General features: G+C 35.1%; 1 protein-coding gene across 30 annotated transcripts in view; it reads right to left on the reverse strand.

The window, feature by feature from the left end:
• The window catches only part of LOC118667948 (sarcolemma associated protein), a 159,165-nt gene that overhangs the window by 60,994 nt on the left and 85,207 nt on the right, over positions 1-12,964 (reverse strand). For 29 of the 30 annotated variants that reach the window (XM_036331814.1, XM_036331815.1, XM_036331812.1 and 26 more), the window contains 4 exons: positions 9,071-9,107; positions 7,323-7,385; positions 2,152-2,247; positions 1,832-1,903 (listed from right to left, as the gene is read on the reverse strand). In XM_036331814.1, coding sequence (XP_036187707.1) covers positions 1,832-1,903; positions 2,152-2,247; positions 7,323-7,385; positions 9,071-9,107 — 268 coding nt within the window. Of the gene's footprint in view, positions 1-230; positions 420-1,831; positions 1,904-2,151; positions 2,248-7,322; positions 7,386-9,070; positions 9,108-12,964 lie in introns of those variants that run through there. The other variant, XM_036331816.1, reaches the window with a different exon arrangement.

Genomic DNA, 12,964 nt, shown 5'->3' on the forward strand with positions numbered 1-12,964 from the left:
ATTATTACAGTGTTTTCTCCAACGGACGGCCTATTTGCTAAAATTTGTTAAAAATCATAGTGAATTAATAACAAAATAAAACACACCCATTAATTTAATTATAAGCAAATCTTGGTTAAAAACATTTTAAAATTAACAGGATGTTAATTTTCACCTATGGACCAGAAATTCTGTCCATTAAATCTGAAATTCATTAAATCAAGGTCCAAAAAATCAAGGGTTTACTATACCTTCAAACACAGATGGTGTTGGCTCTGTAATTAAATGAGGTTGTATTTAAAAGGTGCATTAGTGCTCTAGCCAGGTAACTCATTTGTTAAGAGTGTTGTTCTGATTCGCCAAGACTGCAGCTTTGATCTCCAGTCAAGTCACATACAAGAATCAACCAATGAATGCATAAATAAGTGGAACAACAAATCAATGTCTCTCTCTCTCTCTCTCTCCCTTCCTTTCTCTCTAAAATCAATAAAATCAATCAATCAATAAAAGGTTTCATTAGTAAATTATCCTTCACAAATATATTCATACTTCCAACAGAAAAAAAAATCAAAGACAATTAAGAATTTCTCTCAACTATACAAAATGAATTATCTCTGCTATTTTTCATATTCTCTGTAAGCCACAATATTTACATTTGTGGACAAAAATAATCTATCACCTTCAAAGGGCCCATGCATTTTAAAACAATGGTTAAACCAAAAGGAGTAAGACCACCACAGGGAAAAGCTGATCTGAAGTCTGAGGCAGGAAATGTACAAGATGAGCCTGGAATGTCTTGTCTGATGAGCCTGGAATGTCTTGTCTGATGAGCCTGGAATGTCTTGTCTGATATGAAAGCAGGAAGCTATCAGACAGAGTCTGCTAGGGTTCTATCAAAAGGACTCAGGTGCCAACATGAACTTCTCATGGATCAATGATGGGGTAATTGTGCATCAATAAGAAAAACAAACACTATAGGACGAAATACACCAAATGTATTAAATCTAAGGGGAGAAAACAGTTCATGATCATTCTTTGGTGGATAAGAAGGAACCAATTCGTTATTTTGAAATCTAGTAATAAAGGGAGAAACCCATTTACCCTGCTTTTTCCTAAAGAAAGTGTACTTCAGGCGAACCAAGTAAATGAAGGGATGATAAAATTACATCACTATTTTTACAACCCTGAATAAAACAATAGATGTAGGCAAGGATCATCAATGACTGCTAATATCCCCAAAAGAAAGACAACTAGACATATGATACCTCTTGGTAAAAGTACACAATACCACTCATGAAGTGAATTGGCAAAATAAAAACACACACACATAAAAAAAAACCGAAGCTAAGTCAAATCAAATCTCTAGATCAAACTACCAATTTATGGTATGGGATGGGGAGTTAGAATGTTTTTGTTTGTTTTAATATATTTTTATTAATTTCAGAGAGAAAGAGAGAAACACTGGGGATCGAGCCTGCAACCCGGCATGTGCCCTCATCGGAATCGAACCTGTGACTTTCTGGTTCACAGGTCGACGCTCAACCACTGAGTCACACTGGCTGGGCTAGAAGAATGTTTAAATAACAATCCAGAATGAGAGGAATCATAGAGGACAAATGACCCAGATTCTTCAACAAATATCAACTGTGAAAAAAGATAAAGAGTTGTACATGGGTATTCACTATACAATTCTTTCTACATACATGTATGTTTGAAATTTCCCATAATGACAAAGGATTTAAAAGAACAGTGAAAATGTATAATTGTTTTTAGCATGTACTTAAAATGACAAAAAATTGAAGCTACATAAAAAGTACGTATTTTTCTTTATGTACTTGAGATTAATACTTACTTTGGAGCATGCCTGTAATTGGTTTCCCATAACTTCTAACCGTGATAAGAGTCTATCTTCATCTATTAAAGCCTGTTGAAGAAAAATCAAATACAAATAAAATCCAAGAGCAATTTAAAAAATAACATATCAAAAAGACTGCCACTGCCCAAAAAAGAAAATCATAAAACTGACCAATATCCAGTGTAAAATGCTAAGTTTTCATTATTTGTTCATTAGAAAAAAAACTTTGTTTTTGCTTGCTACAAAATTTTAGTTTTATCAACATCTAAGGGACATTAAACTTAAATGCTTCTTGTAAATAAAGGCAACTGGAATACCTGCCAACTGGTATCGGAAGCCTCTTGGGTGATGGCTAGTAGCCGCTGAAGCGTGGCTAGCTTCTGTTCCAACATCTGTTCCCGATGTAAGGCCTCCTAATATTACAAAGCACAAGAGATTCTAATAAACTCACCTTGATTCCTTTGAAGAGTAATTAATTTTTAGCACATTCTGAAAATACTCTCATATTACATTCCACTTTGTATCTTACTTTCAAACATGATAAATCTACTTTGTAAAATATACATATACAGGTCACATCATTTTAGCCTCATTTGTTTGGCTGCAAGTACTACCGTTAGGTGTGCTCTAACAGCAACTTCTGTTTTAACAGAACACAAGTCACCTTGGTTTTTTTTTAACTCATAATTCACAAGAGTTAAAAAATACACACACAGAAACAAAAACCCACAGTAGAAGAATCCAACAAATTTTTTTTTTAATATATTTTATTGATTTTTTACAGAGAGGAAGGGAGAGGGATAGAGAGTTAGAAACATTGATGAGGGAGAAACATCGATCAGCTGCCTCCTGCACACCCCCTACTGGGGATGTGCCCACAACTAAAGTACATGCCCTTGACCGGAATCGAACCTGGGACCCTTGAGTCCGCAGGCCGACGCTCTATCCACTGAGCCAAACCAATTAGGGTTCCAACAAATGTTTTAACCTCAAATTTTATAAATATCAATCAATCCGCTCTGGCCAGTGTGGCTCAGTTGGTTGGTCATCATCCAGGGCACCAAAAGGTTGCCAGTTCAATACTAGGTCAGGGCTTGATCCCCAATAGGGGGTGTGCAGGAGGCAGCCGATCAATGTTTCCCTCTCCCATTGATATTCCTCTCTCTTTCTAAAAATCAACAAAAATATCTTTTTAAATCAATCAATTCAATCTTCTCAATATCATAAGCTAATCAAACTTATGGCAAACTAAGTCAAAACAATCTTGTCATATGCCGAAGCAATTTCTTCACTGATACAGCTCCTAGGGCACTTGAAACTAAAGAGAAAATGAACAAATGGGACTACATCAAAATAAAAAGCTTCTGCACAGCAAAAGAAACCATCAACAAAACAACGAGAAAACCCACTGTGTGGGAAAACATATTTGCCAATGTCATATCCGATAAGGGCCTAATCTCCAAAATTTATAGGGAACTCATACAACTTAACAAAAGGAAGATAAACAATCCAATCAAAAAATGGGCAAAGGACCTAAATAGACACCTTTCAAAAGAGGACATTCAGAAAGCCAAGAGACATATGAAAACATGCTCAAAGTCACTAATCATCCGAGAGATGCAAATCAAAACAACAATGAGGTACCATCTCACACCTGTCAGACTGGCTATCATCAACAAATCAACAAACGACAAGTGCTGGAGAGGATGTGGAGAAAAAGGAACACTTGTGCACTGCTGGTGGGAATGCAGACTGGTGCAGCCACTATGGAAGACAGTATGGAGTTTCCTTAAAAAACTGAAAATGGAACTCCCATTTGACCCTGTGATCCCACTTCTAGGAATATATCCCAATAAACCAGAAACACCAATCAGAAAGGATATATGCACCCCTATGTTCATAGCAGCACAATTCACCATAGCTAAGATCTGGAAACAGCCTAAGTGCCCATCAGTAGATGAATGGATTAGAAAACTGTGGTACATCTACACGATGGAATACTATGCTGCTCTAAAAAGGAAGGAACTCTTACCATTTGCAACGTCATGGATGGAACTGGAGAGCATTATGCTAAGTGAAATAAGCCAGTCAATGAAGGAAAAATACCACATGATCTCACTCATTCATGGATAATAGAGACCATTATAAACTTTTGAACAATAATAGATACAGAGGCAGAGCTGCCTCAAACAGATTGTCAAACTGCAGCAGGAAGGCCGGGGAGGGTTGCGGGGCAGGAGGTAGGGGGGTAAGAGATCAACTAAAGGACTTGTATGCATGCATATAAGCATAACCAGTGGACATAAGACATTGGGGGATAGGGGAGACTAGGGGACTGTCTAGGGCGGGGGGATAAAATGGACACATATGTAATACCCTTTGTAATACTTTAAGCAATAAAAAAAAAAAAAAAACAATCTTGTCAAATACTTCTTTTTTTAAAAAAAAAATGCTTGTATGGATTTTGAGAGAGAGGAAAGGAAAAGGAGATAGAAACATCAATGAGAAACAGCGCTTGGTTGCCTCCTGCACGCCCCCTACTGGGCATCAAGCCTGCAACCTGGGCATACACCCTGATGGGGAACTGAACCAGCAAATTCTTGGTGCGTGGGACTACACTCAACCAACTGAGCCACAAAGGCTGGGAGCAAATACATCTTAATGGGTTAGCTGCATGGGTATGACAGCTAAAACAAAAGTATCTTTTAATTTTTCCTGTTTAAAATGTTATATATATATACACATATAAATATATATACATTATTTAAAAAAACACATAATAGAAATTACTTCACTCCCAAAGCCTACAGCATTTGCAGGTGTCTTGATTATCTCTGTGACTGTATACGACTTAGCAATTAAATATGCCAAAAATAAGTTAAGAATCCAAGTACTTGTTGAATTAAGTATTAAGGAGTCAAGGAGTTATATAACTACTTGGCAGCTGCAAAGAAACGTTTTTACAGAGAAAGACATTGGCAAGTAAAGCCTTATCTCTAGGTCACTTGTTAATATTTGATAGCTATTAAGAGGGTCTCCTTCATGGAAGTCAAGGTGGAAATGTTCACACAGTTGTGGCTTTGGCATATCTTTAAACTTCATTTCTTCTATTTCTGTTATTACCTAAAGAAGAACACTTACCACCCTAATACCTCTGAGCCACCTCAACAAAGAAGCATATGCTTCAAATACAATACTTGAGGTTTAAAGCATGCACTTATTGCTCTCCACATCCTTGATAAATAATGTTTAGGAAAAATCTGGTCTAATTGGAATTAGAGTACTGGTTTTTAATATAACTCTAAGAGTATAGATTAAAGAATCTAATAAAAGCCATCCTGCCCAGAACCCACATTAAAACACAGCTAACACTTATAAGAGACTAGTTGCCAAGTTTATTTTAAACTTCTAAAACATTCCTAATATTCAGGAAGTACACTCGAGCTGCAAATTTTACTTAAAAACAAAACCACCAAACAACCACTACTTCCACTACATCAGCGGTTCTCAACCTGTGGGTCGCGACCCTTTGGGGGTCGAACGACCCTTTCACAGGGGTCACCTAAGACCATCGGAAAACACATATATAATCACATATTGTTTTTGTGATTAATCACTATGCTTTAATTATGTTCAATTTGTAACAATGAAATTGGGGGTCACCACATGAGGAACTGTATTAAAGGGTCGTGGCATTAGGAAGGTTGAGAACCACTGCACTAGATGGTGTAATCACACTTTTTTTTTTTTTACTCAATCTGACTTAAAACTTCATAACTCCACGAACCAAGTCCTAACATAAATCTAATACTTTCAGGAATAGGCTTTTGGTTCTAAGGGATGAATTGCATCTATTCTAGTTTTTATTCAAAAGGTTTACAACTTACATTAGAACTTTACCAATTCAAAAATATGTATACAGAAAAGTCAGTGCAGTATAATTTTCTCTCAGCAAATTAATAAAAGACCATTGAAAGATTACTCCTACTATGAGTATTTAAAAAACTGGTAAGAAAGTTAGAGTACTTGAGTGATTGGATTCACCATCCACGATGACTAATAACAAAAGTGTATAGCCTTGGGAAATCATTTTACCTATAGGAGCCCCAGATTTCTCATATGAAAAATGACGTTTGGACTAAATTAATCTCAAAGTTTACTTCCATCTCTCTATATGAGCGATCTAGGTCAATTATTGTGCTTTCTTACTGTATGGTAAACAACTACTAACATTTATGGAATATATTCCATGTGCCAGGCACTGTTTTAAGTGCTTTAGATATATTAATTCATTTACTCTTCACAATCCTGCAAGGTAAGTGCTATTACTATACCCATATCACAGGTGAGGAAAATGGGGCACAAAAGAATTAAACAACTTTTCCAACAGGTCAGGAGGTAAAGCCACATATCAAGTCCAGGGAATTCTGGCTAGAGTCTACGCTCTTAAATACTCGACTAAACTCCAAGTGTGTAAAGCTGCTTTTCTATGCACCATTACATGATCCCCAGTGGAAGATAAGATCTGATTAATACATTGATAATTTTATTTTCAAAGATGTGTACATTCTTAACTGAGGTAGGACTGTTCTAACTGATTCCTATAAAAGAATGTAGGGACCCAGCATCACTGGTTTAGTTCTATTGTTTTAAACAAAAGGCAACTGAAGACTTGCAACATAATGACTCACCCAAGGTCACAGAACTCCTTGAGTAGCTGAACCAAGATAAAAACCTCAATCTCTAAATTCTGGATCCAGGGTTTTCCTTAACCATGCTCCCTCACCAGAATAAGAAGAATCATAACCCAGCCCAAATCTACGAAAACCAGGAAGAAACTAATATTTGTTTCCTTTTTAGAGATTTGTATGGCTCTTTAAGTATGGTATTAACTTCCTTTGCAAGTATCTGCCCTATGAAGAAACTTTTTCATAGAGCCAGCAGCACAGCACAGTCGTTAAGAGCAGAGACTCTGAGATTTGACTATGTGCATTCAAATTCCAACTCTAACACATACTAGGTGTGTAATGTCCCTCAGTTACTCCATCCATAAAAATGGGAATAAAATACATACCTTATAGGATTGCTGTGAGGATTAAGTGAATTAATTAGGTGAAGTGTGGCATGTAATAAGTACTATATAATTATTTGCTCTTAATATCATATTAAGCAACCATCTCTCCAGGTTTACTTTTATTTAAAAGTCATCTATAGGTAAAGAACTTTTTCTGACACATCCTCATATCTGAAGAAAAAACTTCTCTTGCAAACAGAACCTTATCTTCTCTAGACTTAACAAGCCTCTTTTTTTATCCTTTCTTCTTAAGACCTATTTGTAATCCTTTTTTTTTTTACTATGAAAAGGTATTTATTTAGTATTTATATGTAACCAATATTTCTTTAGCCTATATTTGTGAACTAACAAAATCAAACCTAAGTTGTTTAATTTTACTTTTAAAGACTAAGAATTCTTAAGCTTTATTTTTACCTGTAGATACTGAGAAAGCTGGAATAGTTCCTGAGAGTACATACTTGGAGTGTTAGCAGCAACCTAGAAACAAAATGACAGTATCAACAGTCATACAAAATATTTATAAAAGACTTTAAAGCCAAACCAAGTCCCAAAAATGCCCATTCACGAAATAATGCAAAATAATTTTTTTCAAATTAACCAGTTCCTTTAGTTTTCAAAATATTTCTGCCCTATGTCTAGAATTTATAAGTAGTATTTATCATGCTGGCCAGTTTGAGATTTATAAGAAGGATGATAGAACAAGTCTTTCTCATGAAAATATTCCTTATAAACCAAATCACAAACTTATAGCTACAGAGCCTTTTCTTAATACAGAAATAATACCACCTAAATCAATAGATCTATCTACATTTCCCTCCCCTTTCAAATTTATATTTAAATAGTTCTTTAATATGTCAATAAGTCACAATTCATTTAGAAGTAGCCATCTTCAAAATGGTATTTGTATGTGAGGGTACAGGGAGAAGAAAGACATGAAATGTAACACTGAATCCAATGGCCATAGGCAACGAAAATAGTTTTGTCTTTTCCCCCCCTTTAAACTACAGGTCGGTTTTAAGAAGAAAAAGATGGGAAATTATGGTGTTTAAACATTACAAGTAACAGTCAAATGCTTAGAACTCAAGAGTATAAGAACAAATACCTGCCATAATGGGTTTCTTCCAAGTGTGGAATATAAAACCATGGCATTATTCCAAACAACAACAAACAAAAGACGGGCACTAATAGGTTGCTGAGACATTTACCCACACTCTCAACACTACCAAGCCTCATATCTTAATTTATTCATGATCACACCATTACCAAGTTATTCATGATCACTAGTAGAGTCATTCTTGATTAGGCTCATATTTATTAATATGCTAGCAAGAAGACAGAAAGGCGGCATTATTTTTTAAAGTTAGTCCTAAATCAGCAATGCCATCATTTACTTCTGAAATAATTCTTGGTATTCCTGAAGTTGGTGACTAACCACTTTTACTACTAAAAAAGGAATCTAACAGAGCACTTTTGCTTCAAACAGGCTTTCATTCTTTATCCAAATGGAAGAAAAAACTGTAAAATGTTTTCCCCAATAGTTTAGTTCCTGCACTAAGAAAACTCACTATACATTAATGTCAAAAGATACAAAAGATGCTTGGGGGGTTTTTCCTTCACTATTTAGCAATGATATCTACAGTTTAATACACCATTATTTCTGAACAAAAGAAAAAATATTTTCTAACAAGTAATTATTGCAAAATTTCTGACCAAATCAGGCTAAAACTGATCAATCTCCAAGGACAATAAAAGAGGAATTTCTATAAGCCCATATTTCTGTGTTATTTCTATGTGTAGATATATGTAGAGTGAAGTCTCTGTGCAGAAAGCTTTAATAAATACTTCGAGACAGAACTGTATTCCAAAATAAAGAGTAGTAACAAACACTTTTTACTTTTGGCTAGGCACAAAACAAGTACTTCTAGTCTACATAGCCATTTACTTGAGATAACAAAGGCTTTTTCCTAAGAAACATCCAGTCTAAATTCTCCAGATATTGAAGATCAGAAGACTACAGCAACCATATATCTATATGCATTCTATAGGCTTTGTTACAAAAGAGAAATAAGTTTCTAAGTAAAGCATATTAAAAACAAACAGAAACATTTTTCAAAGCAATAGAGCTGAGTTAGTTTGTAAAAAAACAATCATTGGCAACTTACTTTGTCAACAGGACTTGGTAATGGAGCATGGATGACACTGAAAAGTAAAAATTAGAATTTTTATCTAATTTCCGGACAACAGAGGAAACAGAGTATGACAGAACCAGAATATCTTAAACCCTAAAGTTGACATATAATTGCCTTTACATGATTAAAAGAACGTGAATTATTTTTAATCCTTCATAGAAAATAAGATAATATACAAACCTTTCATACAAAATATATTTCTAAACACAAATTCAAAATCCACAATGTATTAAATACTCTTTAAGAATCCTCTACTTAATAAGAGCTATGGTGAATTCCTTGGTCATAAGAACTTCTATATGAAAAAGAAGCACTCCTTAAATTATCCATTTCCAATTTCTATATGAAAAAGAAGCACTCCAAATTATCCATTTTGGAACATGTAAATTAAGTTCTTTTAAAATTAAATATTCCTATACAGAAATTCTTAAAAAACATAGTTCTATTGAAAAGAAAGCTATACTTTGGAAGCCTGTTTGAGTACAGAACAACTTTAGCTAATCAAAAGAGTAGTCCTAGTCTTCTCCACCCAGCCGCCTCACACGACTAACAACTGAAAGCTTAGATGTAGGTATGAAACTAAACTCAGTATATCCTCTTAAAGATAAACAGTAAACAGATAGTATTAACTGGTACTAATTGTCTTTTGGCCTTATAAAGTTACTACTGACAGAGAGGCAGTGAAGTATGACAGTTAAGCAGGCAGGCTCAGAAGTTACACTGACTGGGTCCTGTTCTACTTACCAGCTGTGTAATCTTGGGTTTCAGCTTTCTCATCCATACAAAGGGAATAATCATAAAACCAACCCCATGGGTTATTGTGAATACTGAATGTGCTAGTATAAATAAAGAGTTTAAAACAGTACCTAGGGCACTATAGCACTTGATCACTACTACCACTCCCATCAGAACACTGCAGCATAAGAAAGCCAGGGTTCCTATCTTACAATGTCCTGTAAGATGATGTATGTGGGCTGGAGTTGAGCAGAGGGAGCAAAGAGCAAGGATGCCATCCATGTCCCCTACCAGTTTCTAATGGCACCATATCCTAGAGGTCACTCTGGTGAGTCAGCTTGAAGGCTGACTGGGTAAAACCCCTAGATTCAATTGGTTAATCATATGTAAGCCCCTGAGAAACTGATCTTTCAGGACTTAAAAATAGAAATGACAATTCTGATCCCATTGTAGTAAGTGCAAACATCCTAAAAAACTGTTTCAATTAATCATGAATATTCTAAAGTGCTGAACGAAAAGGAACGTTAAGTACCAGCACCTCTCTCCCTTCTGAGCACCTTTGATAGACGTCCTGTACAGACTCTCACTGAGACCTTATAATCCTTTACTCTCCTTGTTTGATTCCCATCTGTGTTCCCCAGGACTGTGACCAATTCATCTCTCTATCCCCAGAACCTATCAGAAGACCCTAACAAAGCTGGTGCCTAATGAAGATCTAAAAAATTATGTACAACTCCAGTTTTCTTAGTGACTCAAGTACAAATTATTTGTTCTCGTGAAAATCTTAAAAAGCTAAAAATCAAAACATTTTATAAGTGATATATATTTGTACTGTACCAAAACTATCTTGGATATGGATATATTCTATTTGAATTATGGAAAAAGTTCATATGCAACAAGAAAGGTAGAAAAGGAAAATTGTTATTTAGTGTTAGGGTGGTGGGGTTTGTTTCTTATCATTTAAAAATTATTTGTAAAGCCCTGTCCAGGCAGCTCGGTTGGTCTGAGCGTCTTCATGAGATACCCCAAGTGTTTGGGTTTGATATCTGGTCAGAGCACATAAAAGAATCAATGAATGTATAAATAAGTGGAACAACAAATTTCTCTCTCTCTCTCTTCTTCCCTCCTTCCCTCCCTCTCTCAAATAAATCAATAAAAATTATTTGTACAATATAATAAAAATCAAGGAGGAAAAAGAATAAACTTTTTCAGAACTACTGAAGACTTTAAAAGCATTCAATGCTATGTATACAATGTCCCTTCAACTCTAAGTATTTTTGCATACTTAAAAGCATCTTGATTGTTAAAAATATTAAATTACAATAAAAGAAACAACATGTGCTTATTATATACCAGGTATTACTCTCTTTTAAGTACGCAACCTTGTTTAATCCTCCTCATAAAATTCCTGCTAAATAGGTTATTATCTCCATTTTCTTTTTTTTTCCTAATCAATCTTAGAGGAAGGGAGGAAGAGAGAAAAACATCAATATTAGAGAAAACCATTGATCAGTTGCTTCCCACACACATGAGCCCCAACTGGAGATTGAATCCCCAATCTGGGTATGTGCCCTGATCCAGAATCGAACCCATCTTTTGGTGTACTGGACCACGCTCCAACCAACTGAGCCACACAGGCCAGGGCTATGTTCATTTTCAAATGAGAAAAGGAAGGCCTGATCAAGTCACAGAACAGGCCTTGAACTGGACCATCCTCCTTTAAAGACGATTCTGACCTTCCTCCAGCTCTAGAGACATGCCTGTTCAAAATTCATCTCATCCATAAAGTAAGCCAGATTATTTACAATGAAATTGACAGTAAATTTTAAGTGATGCTAATATTTAACCACATAAATAAAATCAAACAATGAGAAGGAAATTGGGCAAAGATGAAAAGTTTTGGGGAAACAAGAGGGATAGTGACACAATTCTCTGAAATAAATTTTGAAAAAATTCACATGTCCTACTGGGTGAAACCTAGAACACAGATGACCCTTTATGTAATTGCTCAAAACTTTTGACTAAAGGAGAGGAAAATCTCATTATCAAATACAAACATCAAGGTCTTTAAGAAGCCATACTTCATTAGTTGATTAACAGTTACTCTTCTTTTTAAAATCTTAACTCATAAAAGCTGAGTCACAATCAAGTTCCCAAAGTTAATTTTATTTTTAATAATTAAACTATCATTAAAAATAGGAAACATTAATGTCTTAAATTTATAATGTCTTTAATTTTATTATTAAACTTATAGTGTCATTTAAAAATTATTTAATTTTATTTTTTTATTGAAGAAGGGGGGAGAGGGAGGGAGCGAGGAAGGAAAGGAGGGAGGGAGATAAGGACAATGATATGAGAGAAAAACAACATCAACTGGCACCTCCCTGCCCACGTCCCAAATGAGGATGGAACCTGCAATCTGGGCATGTGACCTGATGAACCCACCATCCTCTGGTACACAGTACATTGCTCTAATCAACTGAGCCACACTGGCAGGGCTAAATTTATAAAGTTTTAAAATTTCTGCTTTGCTTCAGTTATCCTTGAAGCTAAAAAAAAAAAAAACTTGGTAGCTTCTAACTGAAGAGTAATATATCATTCTAATGAATGAACAGACTATCACAGTAATAGGAAGTTTTCTCTCTGCTTTCTTTTTCTTTTTCTTTTTATAAGATTGGCATACCCTCTTTTTAAAAAATCTTTATTGTTGAAAGTATTATATATGTCCTTTTTTTTCTCCCATTGATCCCTTATAACCTACGCCCGCCCCTCACCCCAGGCCTCCACCACCCTATGGTCTGTGCCCATGGGTTATGCATTCTGCTTTCTTTTTCCATATCTCTTTCCTACTGACTACTCTATACTTTGCCTTACACGTTGGTTCTCTCAACCTCCCACCCTTAGATCTTTTTCTCTGCTTTTGAAAAGCAGAAAATATTATATTAGATATAGAAACAAACTTCTAGCATATTCAAGGTTTTCCCCCAAAATAAAAAATGCTGAATTTTAGATTATTTAGCTTCCTCCAACACCTCATAATGATAATCTGTGAAAAGTACAAGTCAAAATGTACTTATGTTTCATATTAACATTTAGATGTTGACTAATTATTTTTCTTTTAGATTTGTCCTT

The sequence above is a fragment of the Myotis myotis genome, unplaced genomic scaffold, assembly GCF_014108235.1.
Source record: "Myotis myotis isolate mMyoMyo1 unplaced genomic scaffold, mMyoMyo1.p scaffold_m19_p_13, whole genome shotgun sequence".
NCBI lineage: Eukaryota > Metazoa > Chordata > Mammalia > Chiroptera > Vespertilionidae > Myotis > Myotis myotis.